Source organism: Ptychodera flava, chromosome 6 (genome assembly GCF_041260155.1).
Source record: "Ptychodera flava strain L36383 chromosome 6, AS_Pfla_20210202, whole genome shotgun sequence".
NCBI lineage: Eukaryota > Metazoa > Hemichordata > Enteropneusta > Ptychoderidae > Ptychodera > Ptychodera flava.
The window spans coordinates 39,238,833-39,259,160 of NC_091933.1; the positions used below are offsets into that span (position 1 = coordinate 39,238,833).

Sequence of the window (20,328 nt, forward strand, 5' to 3'; positions counted from 1 at the left end):
TGAAAAACCTTCATTCATGTGCAAGACTTTTTCAAACATTTTTTGTCAGGTGATCTTAATGGAAAAGGGTCGACTCACGAAAGAGGGCGACTTGAATAAGATAAGAAAACACGATCCAGTTCTATTCGCTGGTTGGGAAGGTACAATACGTGTACTGTCAGAATCTGACAGGGAGAGCGCTTCAGACGGTGAACATATTCACGACACTGAGAAAGAGAGAGCGAATCTCCATCAACAGATATCCGAAACCGAAATCCAGAAAACTAAAGGTATTATCTTACCTAATACCATAGACGAGCCAATGCAAACGCTTGTAAATGTAAGTTTTGTGACGTCACAGGCACATTATTACAACTCCGACACGGGTCATTATTTATGTGAAATTCTGATACCAATGTAACAAAGTAATCATTACGTTCATATATTGAGGCATGAACAAAGGACTTCGTTTTCTTGAAGAGCCAGTGTGAACTTCACAGATTATTTATAATCCAAAACATTCACAGTTCCTTATGGCGTCTTTTTTACAGGTTCCAGTGGGGCTTTAATAGAAAAGGAAGAACGAGAACGAGGTTCAGTATCATGGAGAGTCTACCTAGCATATGCAGAAGCGATCAAATACTATCGTGTTGTACTGATTTTCCTACTGCTGGCAGCTCAGGCAGCGGCACTCATGCTGTCTCATTTCTGGCTGTCGGCTTGGTCTGAAGCGGGGATTGAAGCCGCAAATAAAACTCAGGTGAACATGAAAAGTCTGAAAAGTCCATGGTGAATGAGATCTTAATATCCGAAGATCACATACAGTTTACGGAGAGAGAGAGAGAGAGAGAGAGAGAGAGAGAGAGAGAGAGAGAGAGAGAGAGAGAGTGCTTGTGTTACAGAATTATTCAAATATAATACATTGATGTAGAATATTACATTTTCAAATACCTCTAAATCATGACGTATTGCCAAGCTAACCTCTTTCACACGTCTGCATAGCTGTTCAAATAACACAATTGATTTCTGTGTATCCGAATTTTGTAGTGTTTAAAGTTTACTCATGTTTCGTGAATGAGTCGAGAGCTTGTGAGTCCTTGTTTGCCGATCAACAACATCGAGCATTACTGACTAAAATCAGACATGTCTGGGGTTTTTTTCAGGTTGAACTTGACGAAGAGGTGGACTTCTACCGGAGAGGTTATACCGTCTGGACTTTGGCATTCGTCGCTTTGACGGGACTGTTCATCGCCTGTCAAATTCTAAGTGCGATATATGCAGCCAGACTGTTGCACGTGGACCTCCTTCGTAATATTATACATGCTCCTCTGCGATTTTTCGACACAACACCGATCGGCCGAATTCTCAATCGATTTTCAAACGACACCCAAATAATAGATTTGGTAAGTCTGTTCATATATTCTTTTGTGGGATACAAACCATGTGAACGTGACTCTCATAGGTGTTATATTCAGAAAACGTGATTTATGTGGCAATTCCGAAATTCCAAAGTGATACATGGATTTTTTTATTTCAGAAATTATGGACTACATGGATTAGTTTATTGTACTCGGCATCACTTTGCATATCAGCTATTATTGTAAATGCCATAGTGACACCAATATTTTTGGTGGCCGTGACGCCGTTACTTGTGGCATATTATTTTGTGCAACGATATTACGTTGCGACGTCAAGGTCAGTATATAGACAACTTACTTACCAGGGTTTATTACATGAGATATAAAATGTAGCCGGCTCATTGGAACTCTCATTACTAGTAAAGGAAAATGAATGAGTACAGGGCTAGGGTTCGTTTTATCCATATCAGACAGTGAGGAAAAATATGGATTTTAACTGCTTTGCATGTTTGAAGATTATCCTAAAGTTACCAACAATAATTTACTTTTTATGGTATTTTAATATCGTTGATCTATGCCCTTGTTATTAAATTTTTCTTTTAAATTGTGAAAACAGAGAACTCCAGAGACTGGACAGTATTACAAAGTCACCGCTGTTATCTCATTTCTCGGAGACACTTGGAGGACTTCCTATTATTAGGGCATACAGGTACGCCTTTTAGTAACACGTTGCGTGGTATATAATTTCAAATGTCGTTTTTAATACGCAGAGTATTTATCCTTGCTGTTATCGGGTTAATAACGTACCGACATGTTGAAACATATGATGGATGAAAACTTAAAGTAACGGAAAAGATGTAGCTGTTTATAACAATGCAGATAAAGAGAAGTAGTTTGAGCACGTTGTATTGCATGCTTTCAACTTCACGGAAGATAGTTCACACTCTTTCCTTGGCTGGAGTTGTGTGTAATCTAAACTATAATTGTACTTCTCTTAGCCTTGTCATGGCCATGTCATGCTTTGCTAATTTAAATAAAAACGCGTGTGACGATGTACGGCTCTGTATATGAATAATTTATCACAATGAGTTGCGCAGAAGCACACACAAAAACATTTTAGTGCAAATATAAAATTCGCATGTTTATGGACATATCTTTAAAAATGTGTTCTACACAAACAAAATATCGCCGCATGTACATTAGTTATCTTTCTATAGCTTCCATTCGGTAAAAACATTGCAACCGAAAACATGACTCACGTGGTTCAATATCCGCAGTAAGAGCAAAGCATGAGTGTAGATACTTCCCAACCGTTCAATCCTGAACAAGTTATGTGTTGATTTCTGTCGCGATCCCAGGAATCCCCTGCTGCGAAGCCTAATACTTCTCAGTACATGAAGAATTGAATAATAACTAACTGTCCTATGCTACCTGGCTTGGCAAAACGTGGCCGTTCTTGCACTTTTTAAAGTTTTACAACTTACCTGCAAGTCTTGCTCTATGGCGACAATAAGTTGGAAATAGCACTCGTTTGTGGTTTACAATGGAAATCTCATACTTTTGTTCAGAAGATTGTAAACATAACCCGGCCTACTGCCTTATGATGTTTGCAAGTTTCTTACCAAAAGTATGTTGTTTCGATTGTAAAATCACTCAAACTTGTGCTATTTCCTATTTCAACGTTAAATATTAGTATTAACCGCTTACCTACCATAAAACTATCATAGTAGGCTTCACGGACTTTCAACCATCGACGCTGAACGATGCCTGGTATACCCCTCCTACTCATTTAATGTATCTTATTGATACCATTGGCAGGGACGAGAAACGTTTCCGGAGACGATTACTGCAGGCAATAGACACCAACAATGTAGCACAGCTATACATCCTCAACAGCTTTCGATGGCTGACGGTTCGCCTGGTATGTCTTTTGAGACGGTAGTCAATGTTCCACACTTGCTTTTCTTAGATATTGGTTTCCAGGAAGAAGATTAAATCTCGATGGAAATGATCTATACATCAATTAATTTCAACAATGTTTCAGAAAAAATGACAATCATATATATTATATTTATTTATTTATTTATTTATTATTTATTATTTATTTATTTATTTATTTATTTATTTATTTATTTATCACTGGTTCAATACAGCAGACACTGGCAGAGCAGAAAAGGAAAGAAATGAGGAATAAATTCGAAAAGTATATGAAAAACAAAAAACTATTAAGCTACTCCGTGTTTTTTGCAACAAAAAAGAGATACAATTTCTTTATGAGTGAAGGTACCTTATAAGGTCTGACTAAAACATCTGTCCGTTTGCTTTTTGAGTGCCTTATTGGTCCAACATAAATATCTGTGAAAGACATTTCCAGACAACTCGTGAACTCCATCTTGCATAGTGAGAAGCTGACACACCGAATACACGGAGACGATTAAGTATTATTTCAAAACACTTGCATATTGTTGACATTATTCGTGTGAGAGAACGCCTTGTGTCCTCAATATTTACTGGGGAAGGGTTGTTGTAAATATGGAATACTCCGAAATTCGTTTCGGTATAGTATCGGTAAACATTTAAGGCTTACATTGTAAAGTCCTATCCTTACGTTACTTGAAGGTTCATCAGCTGTAGCAATCAATGTATATGCCTGTATTTTTGTTGTATCTGTAAATGTACAGTCGCTTGTTCTCCTCTCAAGGTAACGTCGAGATGCCTTGTATTGAACTCGTCTACCACAAACCTACATGTATAATGCCATATCTATTTGTTGGCGACGTTAAGCGAAGTCTAATTCGGACTCAATTCATTTGCAACAATTACTTCATATTGTCACATGAGTGTATTGACAACAATAATACATAGTATTTCAACAAATTTCAGGACGATATTAGATATTTTCGTTTCTAAGGATAAAAACCATAATATGCTTCAAAAGTTACAGCTACTGACAAACAAGGATTTATACTGGTCAATTTAAATTCGTCACGAGTTTTATTGTCTAAAGATGTATTACTTGTTTTATAGGGGAAAATCAAAGATTTTCTCAGTGAAGAGTAATCAAGGCAGGATTTGGCAGGGCGTAATTGGATTACTGAAGGGTAAATGCCACGGGGCTGGCTGTGGGTCGATCAACTTGAACGTGTCACCATTTCAGACTCAAGTTTTTGGGTGAATATCTGCTGACCTTTTTGGTCGGAAACTGTTCGCTTTGGTTTTAGTTAACAACTTGTATGTCGTTCCCATAGCTCTCATAACTAGCTTTGAACGTCTACTTATTTTTAATTGCTAGGAGATTATTTGTGCCATGGTGATACTGCTTGCAGGGTTAGGATCGATGGTGACATGTATGTTGGGTGATTTACAACCGAGTTTGGTAGGATTAGCTCTAACCTATGCACTTTCGGTAAGAATGCATTTTATTATTACTATCATTACTCTTTATTTATAGAGGGTAATCTGAGTTACAAATGAATTGTAATTTACGTCAGAGCCCTCGTCAAGAAAGCAAAGAAAATAATAAAAAGTAAATAATTATACATCAACAGAAAAAAGAAAGGATACAACAAATACATCTAATCCAGTGATGCACCCTCATCATTCAATTTTAGAAAAAGAAATTGCGCAATTGAGATTTGAACTGCGATAGCCTTTCGACACTTGGATGTAAATAGGAATATTATTTAAAATCGTGGTGGCTCGATAAATGAACGATCTCTGTCCAGTAGCTGTTTTGAAAATTGGAGCGTATAAAATTCCTGTTACCAGAACCACTGGTATTAATACTACTCACGTCAGATATATAACGGAACAGGCTGAAGTAGTCAAGTGCAAGCCCCTTCAAGATTTTAAAGGCCAAAGCAGCAATAGTGGCCAATGAAGGCGAGAGAAAAGTGTACTTGTAGAAACTGTAAGATCAACACCTAAAATAACCCTGACCGCTCTCTTTTGTAGCCTGTAAATTCTTTGTAAATTACTCTTTGTGGTGTTTCCCATGCAGTACAGCAATAATCGAAAACAGAAAGAAAAGTGCCATGTAAACTAAAATAAGGGCACTATGAGGAGTTAAAGGACGCAGCCTTTGCAAGACTCCTATTCTCATAGATAATTTCTTACACAAGTTATTTACATGATTATCCCAACTTAGAGTACTGTCAATCTCAATACGTGAAGGTTGTGACTTAAACATTTGAAACCTCACAGTTGTTTATCCATACATACATTTTCGCATTTGACTCTTTTAAATTGCTGATCTTTGGATTCGACGCTACAATCATACTCTTTGTCTTTGTGGTATTGGTGGACAGTACATTGTTGTTAACTCAGGTAGAGATAGGTAGCACATCGTCCTGAATTGTTTTTTCAACTTCATCAATACCATCCCCAGATACACATGAAGTTTGATCATCAGCAAACATGTCTAAATTGCACATATTTAGACACAAGGAGGTCGTTCTGAAAATCAAAATAAAATAATTTATTATTTTTCGTTGATGACACTTGTGACGTGAATAGAAACATACAGTGAGTATAGAATGACCGCAAAGCAGGTTGTCGATTAAACTGCAGTACAGCGACAGCGAACGATCAACTCAAATATTTCATACTAATCTAGTAATCTTATTGTGATTAATCAACATCTTGCCACCCGTTCTCTTGCCAGTTCTTGCTGGCCTGTCAACTCATATAGCAATACATTCCTTTATATTTTGATTATTTTCCGATGTCTGTAGGCATACCTGTGGTTAGTCTATCCAGGAATTAGATTTTATAGAATATTCCGTGCAGGAAGGTCGCGACTGATTTTTATGATTTCTAACCTAAGAAGGAGCTGTGAGTCGGCAAATTTAAATCAACAATGTCAAAGGCTACGTGATTTAAAAATTAACAACATAAAACAAAATGTTCAGTATTATATTCGGAAAATGTTGTTGTGGACTGGAAAAAGAAGAGGTAAGATTTAATTTAGCATGGCAAATGTATTCGATTGATTTTAACTGAACTTGTTACATTCTTTTCGAAATTTATGGAATAATCGTCGATAACAAAGAAATACCGACATCGTTATGATGGACGTTAAGCAACGGCTTAATATGAAATGACGCACTCAGACAAGATATTAGTTAATTGATAACATTGCAAGGGGGAGACGAGGAAACGTCCGTGTCCTTCCAGTGTGTATCACGCTATCTTTAGTGAAAACATTATACCCTGTGAACTTATGATGGTGTCTTACCGTCTTCTTCTGCAGATTTGTAACCAGCTAAACTGGATGGTACGCATGCTTGCTGAATGTGAAATGTTTATGAATTCAGTAGAAAGAGTTTTGCACTATTCAAGAATTCACACAGAGGAATATCGAGGTAATGTACATCACATTCTTACTCATGCTCAGTTGGAAGCCAAAAATGCAACATTCGAATCATGGGAAAATACTCCAAAAGTGAAGATTTTCTCAGACGTTTAGAGACTGCCACCTTTCACTCTTTACAGGGACATACACTCCACCCGCTGCATGGCCAGACAAGGGGAATATTAAATTCGAAAATGTATCTGTCAGATATGCCACAGATTTAGACGCAGTATTGGAAGATATAAGCCTGGATTTCAAATCGGGTGAAAAGGTAAATAAATAATAATGCAATATGATTAAAATCCGATGTAGTGATGGATCGGTCTTTTACGCTACCGTGTTACGGTCTTTTATTTTTCTGCGATCTTCCCCTCACAACGGGAGGACAGCAGAAAAAAGCCGTACTACGATAGCGTCAAAGACCGACTTATCATTACAGAGTTGGACTTTAAAAGGCTTCATACTAATCGTGATGTGTGAATATGGTAACAATGATGATTGTGCAAAACTCTTGCTATTCTTAACTCCAAAAACTGTATGCCTGATCACGCCTTTGAAAGTCAAATATCACCGAAAGTGATCATCGAAAGTAAAAGATAATCAAAAGGAAAGACAGTTGGCGCCTTCTCGGTTTTGTCTGGCATTAATCACTGGTAATATGCACCTCGAAAGTAAAAGACTTAAACTTTTGCTCAACTTTCCTCGATGAAACTTTCGACCATTCTCTTACCAAAGCAAGAATAAAAATCAGGGGTCACCCGTGCAAACTTTGGTACTAGAGAGGCGAATTACTCGCGATTTCTCGAAATTCGAAATTCAAGATGGCCGCCATCCCTGTGTTAACTCTATGAGGAAAAATAAAATTTTCAATTTTTGAAAAACTAAGACGGTGAAAACTTTTCTTTCGTCAAGAGCTTCAAAATGAGTCCCCACAAGTGGTAGGCCAGTAGAGAATTGATAAAATTTAAAGGCCCTAATTTCTGTCCCGAGGTGCGTTCTACCTTAATCACTGTTGACCATGAAACTGGCATTTAATCGATGTCAGCAATAGGTGTAATGATGCACAAAGCACTGAAGAAAATCGATGCTATATGCCTATTTTAGTTAGATAACAATTCATGGTAGCGAGGGCAAGGTCACAACCTATTATCTGCCCAAGCAATGGTGGTCATGCCAGTCTCATTAATGATGCAGAAGCCGAAGGAGACATCCGACATTACTATTTCTTCCAAGCTATGTTATGTATCACACTTCTTTTCTGTATCACTTTAGTGAGTCAGAGCCAATTACTGAAAGATAGGTGAGATGTAATAAACTTCCTTGCAGTACATGTACTGTTCATTTTGTCTATTAATGCATCGTAGATTGGGATTTGCGGTCGAACCGGAAGCGGAAAGTCGTCACTTACTCTGGCTATCTTCAGACTTATCGAAACCTTTATAGGTATGTCAAAAATCTTTTTGAAAAGCTGTGGTGCAACAGGGTTTTCAGTAAGTGCCCTTTTCCGTTAATCGGGAGAATTACCATTGACGATTGTATTTTCATCGAATACAGTAAAATATCTATTTACGATTCTCACCTCAGGACGTATAACAATCGACGGCATAGACATCAGTCATGTGCCACTGCTCACTCTGCGTAGCAGACTGGTCGTAATTCCGCAAGATCCAGTACTCTTTGCTGGGACTATTAGGTGGGTAACCATAACTCGAACATCGTTAAATAACATATTCATAGATTATGTATTTATGTATGATTATACATGTTTATATGGCACAGAACACGAGATATAGATTCGGGCATAATATTATACAATTATGTAATACAAGTATGTTTGCAACACAATATATCGAATACTTAAATGTAGCCAAATTAATATCATCATATTCACATAAACTCATACTGAACATCATTTTAACATTTGAACGTAGTGAATTATGTTTGAAGTCGACTTGCATGTACAGCTAGTTCCCATTTCGGTGTATGGCTTGTTTATTGCAGGTTTAATCTTGACCCCCTGTCCCATAAAAGTGATGATGAGTTGTGGGAAGCGCTAGAAATATCAAGGTTGAAAGAAGTCGTTGCTAAGCTTGACAATCAATTAGGTAAGTATGATTAGACTTGACCTTTGATGATCACCAGTGTCAATTACCATACTCTGTTGATTGTTATCGATGTTATAAGAGATTGAGACCACAACCAAGGTCTATGACTTGAAGATGATTGTTTGATGGCTGTAACGATTGCTTAGACCTAACATGTAGCGTTTTCATATATAGTAAGAATGGCTGCTTCTGGCATAATCGCTTCCATTGAAACTGCATAAAAATAACTACAACAGTGACTAGATGTTAATTTGCGTTTTTCCAGTGGAACAGTTGTACTATTACACCAGTTATACAAAACCCATCGATACAAGTTCGAGTAGTTGTAATTCAGAGGTAGTTTGAATGCTGAAATAGTAGTGATATTTTTAAACTTTGTCTTCCAATCCTCCAAGACTCGTATGTATCTGAAGATGGTGATAATTTTAGCGTTGGTCAGCGACAGCTCTTCTGCCTGGCCAGAGCTTTTCTCAGGAATGCAAAGATTATAATCATGGATGAAGCAACAGCATCCGTTGACATGGAAACTGTACGTACCACCCCAACTGTTCGATTATTTCTCTCAATCTAAGCTTTTCTCCAAACAGACATAACACTACTTGTTCGTATGCGTCTAGCATAAATAGACAATTTCTCATGAAGTGGTTTCTCAAAAGAGAAAGACATTTAGATCTGCATCCGTACTTTAGATAATAAATACTTATGAAAACAATGGGCAAATTGTGTGTAATCAATAGCAACCATATTTATCGGTTATCAAAAAACCATAAGTCGAAAGTGGTATGACATTCATAGTGTAGAGCAAACACAGTAAAACACATCATACAGTACCAGAACATACAACACAGCCAAAGTCGTGAAGGGAAGATACACGGACCTCTGGTAAAACAACCGAGAAGTGATATCAGGTGTTTCGACAGGGTGAGCGCATCCTGCCCCAGATGTGGCACCTGCCATATACAAATCTGTTAGTCAAAGTAGGACGTACATGTCACAATTTACACACATGTTATTAATGCCATCAGTAATGATGTCTGAGAGATACATACTTGTCAACTAGTCCATTGATAAAAAAAATGTTTGAATGTAGGACAAGCGTTTTTAAAGTCTGCCTTGCTGCATATTTAAAAAAAACCCATTTAATCACCATACAGCTAAAATCAAATTAAAAGTCATCACCACCCGGAGTAATGTTACTATATCATTTAAATTTACAGGATGCAGAATTGCAGGATGTAATTTCCGTTGCATTTGCCGACAGAACTGTCATTACAATTGCAGTAAGTATTGCATCATTACATCGCAGGTAGGGATGATATTAGCTGCAGGCGGACAAACGTTTAATTGGACTGATGTCACCTTGTTATTATGCTCGAAAGATGGCGTGTTGGGATAAAGTTGAGGCACTACCAATGAGCTTCGTATAACCATAGACCCTAAAGAACAACTCCAGGATACGTCGCAGCAAACCCTAGTCATCTCACGGTTACTAGCACAAAAATATTTTTATGGGACGAATTCAGTATAGAATTTCGATCAGATTCGAACTCGCAACGTACGGCACCAAGTCACCTAGCGAAGACATCACAGTCAAAATATATGTACTCTAGTAAGGTTTCTTGATTTGATCATGATTGCATTGTTCTTTTCTGATGTTTACTTTCCTATATTATTTTTACCAGCATCGCATATCCAGTATATTGGACTCAGATAGAGTGTTGGTTTTAAGTGAAGGAAAAGTAGTTGAGTATGGTTCACCGAAGAAATTGCTAAACCAGGATGGCAGTGCTTTTGCGTCGTTGGTAAAGGGAGAGGGAACGTTTGAACTCGATTAGATTTGTCAATTCGCCATGACATAATACTGAATCATATGTATGATATTATTTATGTCGAAATGCTACTTTCTTAAAAGTGCGGAGTACTTTAATACAGCCATTTATTAATGGTTGAATTATTTTGCAAGCCATTTACTTGATATTTACTGCTATGCACTCGCTAGGCCCCTGGCCTTGTGGTGGTCTGAACGGGAAGGTGTCCGCCCTTGGAATTTGAAACGTTTCTCTCAACAGGTCGTAGCTAGTTCATCTTCGATACGATGACTGGCAAACAATCTTTTGAGTCCAAATTTCCAACGGAAATGACATAATTCGGGACAAATCGTTAACTCCCGACTACAAATAGCAAGTTACAACATGTGAATGAACAAGTGGCGCTATATTAGCTTTCTATGGCATGTAAGTTTCACATAGACTTAAACTCTTCAATGTTGTGGTGACTTTACTGTATAGAAATATATCCAATAAAATAGTCCACTCAACCAGCTATGGTATTATATTTATTTCAAATGATACTAATTTATTTTCTTCATTAATTTACTGAGAAAAAAATAGACCATGTGATTACAAAATTATATAATATAGGGCAAAATTGCTTAGATGATTATGATAATTATGATTACAAATCCATCCAACCATCCATCCATTCATGCATCCACCCATGCATGCAACATTGTTTGTTGAATATCAATGTTGAAAAAATGAATCTTCTGAAAAAAACTGAAATACTCGGATGTCCTGATAAGATAAAAACATATGTTAACAGGCATGATTTCTTTAATTTTATGTAATTTTAATTAATCTTTGTTGGTAAATGTAATGGTGTGTAAATATAACATTCTGTATCTTGCCTGATAAATAACGTGCATGTTGCTAAAGTTGACCTCTAAAATCTAAAGTTTCAGACCTTATTTACTTTTGTCATTCTTGTTTTTCTGGTTTAAATATTTCTTGAATGGACCAATTCAAACCAAATATGAACACACTGTCCTTGACGGTATTTTGGGGCTGTGTCAACTGCACAGTGTTGGTATACTCCCCAAAACATGATGAAACACAAACTTTCCAGCTTGTGAACAGCGTTTTTCCAAGCATTTAACGTTGTAGATGCATTGTACGTTATTGTTTTCATTCGGATTCTAGTCGAGACTAAATTCACTTCATTGTAGAACTCCCGGAATTTTCGGCCCTTATCATTGTAACGAATTGCAACAGCGAAAATTCATTTAGATGAGCAAGCTTCAAAAGAATGACTCGTAAATGTATGGGGTAAGTACCTGTGAAGAAAACTATTATTTTTACCGAGTATTCAATGTAAATGATCCAACGGTTTCTCTGACAGTTTCGAGTGCCTTGGACTCAGAGTCTCCTCGTATCACTTATATCCAAATTCACGTTCGTTGTCTTTGGAAGCCAATCCAATATAACCTGACAAACCTGTTTCAAGATATTGGAAGCTGACGGTCCGCCTAAATGTAATGACTGTGAGCCAAGGAGATCTATTTTGTGCAAAAATGCACAAGCAAGCGATTTCCGCCAGGTTCGCCTGAATGTCCACCTGGTATCTCTATGACCAACGACTTGCAGATCTATTAGCATACAAGTTAGTAACATTCTGACACCATTGAAGAGTGTAAATGAAATGAAGGGATGCCAGAATAATATAAGGGCGACATTTTTAATTTTTGTGTTTCTCATCTCCCGACCGACCGTAAATTTCAGCTCCGACATGAAAAAAAAACTTTCTTATTTGCACCGCCTCTGAGGCGATCATCCTAGCATGCATTTTTCATCTTTGCTGCGCGATTGCGCGATTCCCCCTCTTTGGTGTGCTGGGCGCCGCCAATCGTACATATTAGGGGCGACCCATCGCGCACTGCACTGAGCTGGCAGGAGTGGCATATCAAATATCATAGGTGTCACACTTCGATGAATTTGACCGGTTATCGGCACCTGTTAACATTGTGGCAACAGGCATTGTGTAGTTTAGGAAGAACACATACTTGACAGGAACTAATTTTAGTTCGATTTGAACTGCTTCAATAAAATGCTGTTGAAACAATACCATGCGTTAATTTCGGTACGTTGCTTTTGCGTATGACAGCCTTTCAGCCAGTTGAGAGTTACGTTCACAAAAGTTCATGCCATATCTCGATTAGGTTTCTGTGTCACATTTATCTCTATACGATTGAGCAAGCGAGACAACTGACGTTTTTGTGCATGGTATGAATGTCCAAAACACTATGAAAGTAATTTTGGTAGCAAAAAATGACACGAAAAATTGGACTTTACTATTACAGAAACGTACGTGTTCAGTTCCGGAGTTTAGCGAATTGCATTGACACTGTGACGGGACTGTATGCAATGGAAGTCACCAGCAAGCTGTGATGTCAATGCGTCCAGTTTTTGAATTAAATGAACAAACACTTACTTGTTTTTCAGGTAAATAAACCCTAAAGTTAACTGTCGGTGACAACCAGCCCCTCTGGTTTTTATTTTCCCATTCTAAAATGACTGACAAAAAGCAATTGGAGCAAATCTGACATCAAGAAACTCCGCATTCAGAACATGGCTGAGACCAGTCCGACCTCTAAAGTTGTTCGTTTTAACTCTACTGAGTCTGCGCACAAGACTACAAGATCAGCTTGGTCACTAGAAAAAGACAGTGAACTGGTTTGTATAGGGCAATGAATGTACTTCAAGCCTTTAGAAAGCAAACATATAGAATATGTACAAACAAACATACAGAATACTGTAGCATACAAAATATGCTACAATTTTTTCAGGAATATTAATTCTTATGAATATTAATGAGCCATCCGCCACTCTTGGAAGACCTATAAATTCACAACAGTGATACTCAAATTTGTTGGTGTTTGCAGCAAGCAGCTTGGATTGTGTAAGCAAGTGATTTATGGCTTGTAGTATGTGTATCACAAGTAACATCATTGCAACATTAAAACTTACGTGTAAATTATATGTTTCAGTTAAATCCCCCCCAAAATTTTAAAATCCTCCTCCAAATTCCTGTAGAGGGGGACTTGTCCTGGTAGAGCATCCTACATGAAACACTGCAATGTCCTTAAAAATTGTAGAGACTAAAATGAGAAAACACTGAACTGAAAGATAAGAAATCGCATACTGAACGGACAGAACATTGAACTAAAACGAATACACATTTTTTGTACTTAAAAATTGTACAGACTGAATGGACAAAATATTTAACTGAAAGAAATATTTTTTTGGTCTTGTTTTTTTTTCATTTCGCCCGCCCGCCCTGCTTGAGTATTCCTCTGGAGATGAGAAACAAAAAATAGGGTCAACCTTGCTACGTCACCAGACTATTTCAACGCACTTGCAGAAGACCTTCGATCAAGACTGGCCACATTGGAAACAGAAACTTGGAATTCAAACAAAGGAATGAGAATCTCGCAAAAAGAAATTCAGATAATAAACATCAAGACGATGAAACATAATAATGTAAACTGGAGATATCAAGACAAAGAGAAAAGGATAAACTTTAGCGAAACAAACTTGACACGTACAAAAGGATGAACATTGATAAAGATATAAAATGCAACAATATTTCACCATAAATTTAATAAAATATGGCAAGCTGATTTTATCTTATCATGTGGCAGGTACGCGTTATAATGTGTATTGTGGAATGTGTATTGTGGAAGTCCTGGTCAAGACTGTTCTACGCTTTGTTGAAAGAATGAATATGCATTCTGATAAAAAGTACGAATGCCATTTTCGAGGCGATCTCAGAAAACAGGCATTGTGTGTTTTGAAGGGGTACGGGTGCATCGCGGGTTGGCAAAAACGGGAAGACAATGATCTGACGAGCGGAAACTACCGGTAATTCATTATTGCAGCGTGCAGTGTTTTGGAATAAAGATATTCATGCGAACAGAAACTGACAGAAGCATATGATTTGTTCTGGGTGATGCATGCCCTGCCTGTACTACGAAGACGTATGTCAAAACTTGAGGCCACTGGAAAATGCATGTTCTCATTCTTACCACCCCAAAGCTCTTATGGTATATCCCTGACTGTGGTTGAATAGAGAGAGGCGGTTTCAGAAAGTTATCAAACATCAGAAACATTAATATTTTATATTGCAGGTGTTTGGCACATGACTGGATCGGTCAGGATTTATCATCTTGTTTGTTTGCATGGTCTTGATAATATTTGATAAGACTTGATCGTTCGATAGCATGTTTTTAAATCATCCAGAGAGTTATGAGTTTGCTATGATTTTGGAAAACGCGAATTTTGCCACATGTTACAGAATATAGCGATGTTAGCGTGTTTGCTCCAACACACTCTGCTTCATTCTCTTCAAACCGCTATCATTGGCTTATTTTTCGTCTTCACAACAAGTGACCTTTTCCAGTGGCATGACTCGCTAGTGCTGACGGTCTACATTTAGTGATATATTTAAAAATGTCAAGACTTTTCTATCAGGTCAAATTCTTTATTAGTCAAACAGTTAACCTTCAAATCCCAGGATGCCACTCGATTTATTTTAGAATAAGGAGATAGACACTTACTATTCGCCATCTTGCTTACATTCTCAAATCAGACTCAGAGCAAGGTCGTCGCTCCTTCAATGTTAACTTTCTCAGGTGTATTTTCCCACAAAGAGTTGTGATGAGTTGCATAGCACCGCTATGACGTTTAAATTCCAAATTGTACCTGCAAACGTCAAGTATCACTCATATTTTCGTTCTGCAAATACGTCTTGTATGCGTTGTTACTATCTTCGGAATGTCATTTTCACTGTTGAGGTGTCTGTTTTCCAACGTTACCGTTTATCTTAGTTAAGGATATTCCGTGTTTAATGAGTGTAAAGTTGGCCCATTTCAGTATAGTGAAGGCACACAGCTATATCAAAATGATACATCAAACTAATATTTAAGCATTTATAGTTCAGGTCGACCGTTTTATCTGCTTAAAGAATAAGGATGGGCATAATGGGACCATTACCGAGTCTCCTCTCTTATTACTGGTTGAGGTACCAGTCTGGATCGTAATGCTTTCAGTAACTGAAGATAACACACCAAGATGTAGATTGTATAAACACAACGGTACACTTTATTACAAGATGGCGACCGTACGTTCACCGTCAAAGGTCTGATCTGTAATCTCTCTAGTCTAAAATTTCTACGAAGTTCAATACAGCTCTAGACTTACATAATTACAATGGTTATCACGTGGTAATTTTCCCGCCTGTCTTTGATTGTTTCTTTATAAGATTGAAAAAGATCACACCATGGAATATCCCGTTCTCCATTGTTCTCATTTAACGTCTACAAATAATTAATTAAAAGTATCACACTATCTCCTATCTGCTTCTCGTACGATCTGAGTCAATGAACCTCACACGCCTTGGCCAAGGGAGGGACTCTTTTAGATAAAATATCTACAGGGCAGGGCGTTACACTCTCCCACCTTTTTAATAAACAGCGTCCGCACTTGTCAAAGCGAGTGACGGAGCAGGGTAATAATTTTAAGGCAGTGTGGCACCCTGCACCCAAAACAGGCCGCCGGATAAAATTTGATGGATCTATTATGTTCACAGATTTTTCAAATCTCGATTCTGAGATTCATTTAAAAATCGCAAAGATCAAGCTAGTTGCACTGAAGGGCGATCAATATATCACACAATCGTTACAATACTCAGTAAATCTTCCTCGCCCGCAACAAATGACGCTATCATGCATACCCTTACATGTACAAAAGTTTGACAGGTACAAAGGTCACGACCTAATTCGAGACAGGATCATTTAGGGTGAATGCAGTCATGGCGTCTGCTGCGGACATATGCAACGGAAATTCAACCAGTTGTACTGGCAGCTGCTGGACAATCGACGTAGTCTATGGTGGAGTTCACATTGCCTTTTTGCTGCTTTTCGCAGCTGTTCTTCTCGCTTTGGGGTGTTGTACGCAACTACGACACTACTCCTCGAAGACACTGATACCCTATCCGGGACACAAGAGGAAATGGATCTTTACCGGGTTGTTGTTTCTGGTCTTAATGTGCGCCGTTGGTGAAGGTATTCTGACAGACTTAACCAGAAACCCAAGGACACAACCTACACTATATGTGCCTCAGTCATGGGCTCTATTGTGCACTTTGATGGGCATAACTTATTATCACTACATGGAATATTGGAATCGACCCAGTTTAATCTGGTTGTTAATCTTGTACTGGTCGTCTTCTATCCTTATCGATGTGTTCAGACTTTCGACTTTAATGGAGCATACAGGATTTGACGTCAGTGTTCTAAGACTCGACGTAATTGTCATCAGTATTGTCAGTTATGCATGTCTACTGATATCTGACATCAACGTCATAAGGACAAAGGTCAGTGTAAGGCCAGTGTTAGGGCTGGTCAGTTCAAAGGGGAAGGGGTTGTATTACAAATCCTAAAGACTGTTACATATATTCTTACAAACTATAATTGGAATCTAAGAGAGGATGTGTTCGGTTGAGATTCACTGTCTTAAGGGAGCGTTCAGATATTATGGCCGGGGGTGGGCCGGCAACTTCTTCCTGCGCATCAGTCAAAATAAGTGAACCCCTTTCCCATTGTACCAAAAAATTGATGACCCCCTTTCAAGACGACAAAAATTTCATGACCCCTCCCCCCATCATTGCTTGAGTAAAGCTGCACACACAAACACCTCGGGGGGGGGGGAGTATGGAGCGATAGAATCAAAAAAAAATCTTAGATTTTTTCAAATTACCTTCCTCACAAACTCACATGGTGTTAATGCTCAGATTTCCCCTTCTGACTTGCTATAAGTTTGAAATTACCCCTCAAAGAAATTACAGGTGGATCGCAATATTTTTGCACAAGCGTGTGTGTACAAAATTTTGATATTTGGATTTAATTGAAAATCAGCTGTTGATAATGTTGATTTACTATACATGGTAATGTATGAGAAAACTATGTAATACTTTTCAATGCAAAACTATATCTATGCATTTATAGATATTTGATAATTTACATAAATGTACTTAAATGAAATATGTGGACAAAAAGTTTGACTTTAGAGTTCCACCAAAAATGTTCATCCCACTATACATGGGAGTCAATGATAAAATTGTGAATATTTTTTTTCCAATGAAAACCTTTCATTACTTGTGCATATACAGACGTTCAATAATTAACATAATTGTACTTGATTAGAATATGATTGTTCAAGGTGCATATTATGTGTACAAGAAATCTGATTATGGATTTCACTAAAATTGATCATCCACTATACATAGGAGTCTATGATGAAAGTATGAATAATTTTTTTCCAATACAACAATAAGTAAACCTGTGTATTCATGTACTCTAATGTACTTGATTAGATTAGATTAGATTAAGGTAATAAGAAATGGATGTGTTCGCCAGAAATTGGATTTTGGAATTTTACCAAAATGTAGATTCACTGCACATTGGAGTCTATGAGTAAACTATGAATAATTTTTTTCCAATGCTAAACTAAATTAATTTGTGCTTTTATAGGTGTTTGATAATTGATACAAATGTACTTGATTCAAATAGGGTATTGAAAGTTCAGATGTTGACAACAATATGATATTGGAATTTCACCTAAAAGTATAATTTCACTTTTCATGGTACTAGTAGTCTACAGGTAACTATTAAATAATTTCCCTGACAAAACTTGCTATATCTCTAATATATATTAAGTAATAGGAATTGTTCATTGCCCTCAGTGAGCTTGATTTACAATAAGACAAGCCTAAGAGTTGCCAAGTCAAGATGTTCATGTGACAGATAGTTATACTTTTGTTCAGATTTACAGTTGAATAACTTCAGAGAATGAAATCATGCAACGCATCATTTTTATCTTCCAGAATATTTCTGAACACTGAAATTGCTATTTGACGGGACGGATACTTATGAATATTAAGTGGCCACCCCTCTGAGCTGTTTGAAAAATACATGACCTCCCTTTGCAGTTTTCAAATTTGACGTGACCCCCCCCCCCTGGATTTTGCCGGCCCAACCCCGGCCATTATAAATGAACGCTCCCTAAGGTAGTGTGCGCCTCGAAAGTGAAAGGCTTAAACTTGTGCTAAGACTTTTCTCAATGAATATTAAACTATTCTCTTTCGAAATCAAATATAAATATCGAGGGTCGTCATGCAAAGTTTGGCAGTAGAGAAACAAATTGCCCAATATTTATCGATATTTTTGAAATTCAAAATGGCCGCCATCCCAGTCTTAACTCTGTAAAATATTCGAATTTTGAGAAACTAAGCTGGCGAAGTTTTTTTTTACACCGAAAGCTTTAAAATGAACCTCCATTGTGGTAGATCAGAGAAGAATTGTAAAAGTTAGAGAGTCCGAACATGTGTCCCCGAGGGGCATTCTACCTTAAAATGCCAATGACATTCTCATTGGAGAACGTCAGAGACACAAGGTCTTTTTTATCTGAATCAAACATTCTACCAGTTTCGCTAAGTCTTCTACATTTGGCATTGTACAAACGCTGCATGAAGCAAAGACAAGAAATTGTAAAAGCATCTTGAACTTGCCGGCGATCACACTTCCTACCATCGAAATGTGTCATTGTATTATTTTCCTATAATAAATCAGTTTGCATATACAGCAAGGCATACAGTGTCCTCGTAGGATGCCAGGCAAAAGCAGAGCGTTATAGATCATACCTTGGTGAACAAAGTAAAAATCTAACGGTAACTCAGATTTTCATGCTTCTCTGGGCCTCTCTTCCTTTGTCAACTTGTTAGCTTTTTCTTTTAGGTTTTCAAGTTATGTCACAGCGAAAAAGAGTCTTATTCAGATTTGCAGAAGGATAAAATGTTTTACCTGTACAACTACAACAATTTGCTATCCAGGGCAATGTTTTCAACTTTAAACTGGCTGCTTGTTCTCGGGTACAAGCGACCACTAGAGGTATCTGACCTTGGGTGCTTACCTGAACATCTGTCATGTAAAAACATATATAGAAGATTCGAAGAAGCTTACAAGGCTGAGAAGGTAAATATTATTATATCGATAATATAACGTAGCTGTCTGATTATGATTGCTGTCAACAGCGTATTCTACTTTAGGTTTTAATCAGCATTGCCATCTCCTCGGGGTCGAGGCCACAAATCCTGTACAGTTATGGAATGGTGAGGTCGGTATCCCCTATGTCAAAAGTCACCCGTACTTCTTTGACCGGAGCAGGTTCACCAAGTTAGGTGACATCCCTCATGCTGAATACTTTCCTGGTAAGGCGAGGAAAAAAAAATATCTGTTCAACGGGCCCGACCGACCCATATTTGGACCACTCCACATTTTTCTTTTTTTTTTTCCCGAAATCTTTACGAATCTGAAGAAACGCGGAGATGTTATTCAGTGAACATCTGTCTGTAAGATGAATGACCTTCACATTTTCAATGACATTGACTTGAGTGAGATTGATACAGGCTATATGATTTGAAGAGTAAAGGTGGAAGCGCATCACAAACAATTGGTCTAGGTGAAGGGCATGGTTAATATGCCGTGGAAAATAAACTATTACGCCACGTGTTCCGTATAGCTTAGACACTCTGTACTGTATTGTTTCACCGGCGCTTATTTCACGTGCGAGTGGTTGTACAGTCTATATTTTCTAGTGTTCCTATTTTCAGTGTTCCTTTAAAACTCTTTATTGTTCTTTGA

General features: G+C 37.7%; 2 protein-coding genes across 3 annotated transcripts in view; both read left to right on the top strand.

The window, feature by feature from the left end:
* The window catches only part of LOC139135747 (ATP-binding cassette sub-family C member 8-like), a 41,914-nt gene extending 30,802 nt beyond the window's left edge, over positions 1-11,112 (top strand). The window contains exons 11-25 of the mRNA XM_070703414.1: positions 50-269; positions 531-739; positions 1,143-1,382; positions 1,517-1,674; positions 1,954-2,046; positions 3,156-3,258; positions 4,630-4,743; positions 6,589-6,700; positions 6,831-6,961; positions 8,055-8,133; positions 8,275-8,383; positions 8,692-8,795; positions 9,191-9,324; positions 10,013-10,075; positions 10,478-11,112. Of these exons, the coding sequence (XP_070559515.1) occupies positions 50-269; positions 531-739; positions 1,143-1,382; positions 1,517-1,674; positions 1,954-2,046; positions 3,156-3,258; positions 4,630-4,743; positions 6,589-6,700; positions 6,831-6,961; positions 8,055-8,133; positions 8,275-8,383; positions 8,692-8,795; positions 9,191-9,324; positions 10,013-10,075; positions 10,478-10,630 (2,022 nt within the window). The 3' untranslated portion in view covers positions 10,631-11,112. The remainder of the gene's footprint in view (positions 1-49; positions 270-530; positions 740-1,142; positions 1,383-1,516; positions 1,675-1,953; positions 2,047-3,155; positions 3,259-4,629; positions 4,744-6,588; positions 6,701-6,830; positions 6,962-8,054; positions 8,134-8,274; positions 8,384-8,691; positions 8,796-9,190; positions 9,325-10,012; positions 10,076-10,477) is intronic.
* LOC139135746 (ATP-binding cassette sub-family C member 9-like) overlaps positions 1-20,328 on the top strand; it is a 76,452-nt gene that overhangs the window by 35,288 nt on the left and 20,836 nt on the right. Inside the window, exons 1-2 of one of the 2 annotated variants that reach the window (XM_070703412.1) lie at positions 15,764-17,003; positions 19,423-19,659. In XM_070703412.1, coding sequence (XP_070559513.1) covers positions 16,440-17,003; positions 19,423-19,659 — 801 coding nt within the window. In that variant the 5' untranslated portion in view covers positions 15,764-16,439. Of the gene's footprint in view, positions 1-15,763; positions 17,004-19,422; positions 19,660-20,328 lie in introns of those variants that run through there. The other variant, XM_070703413.1, reaches the window with a different exon arrangement.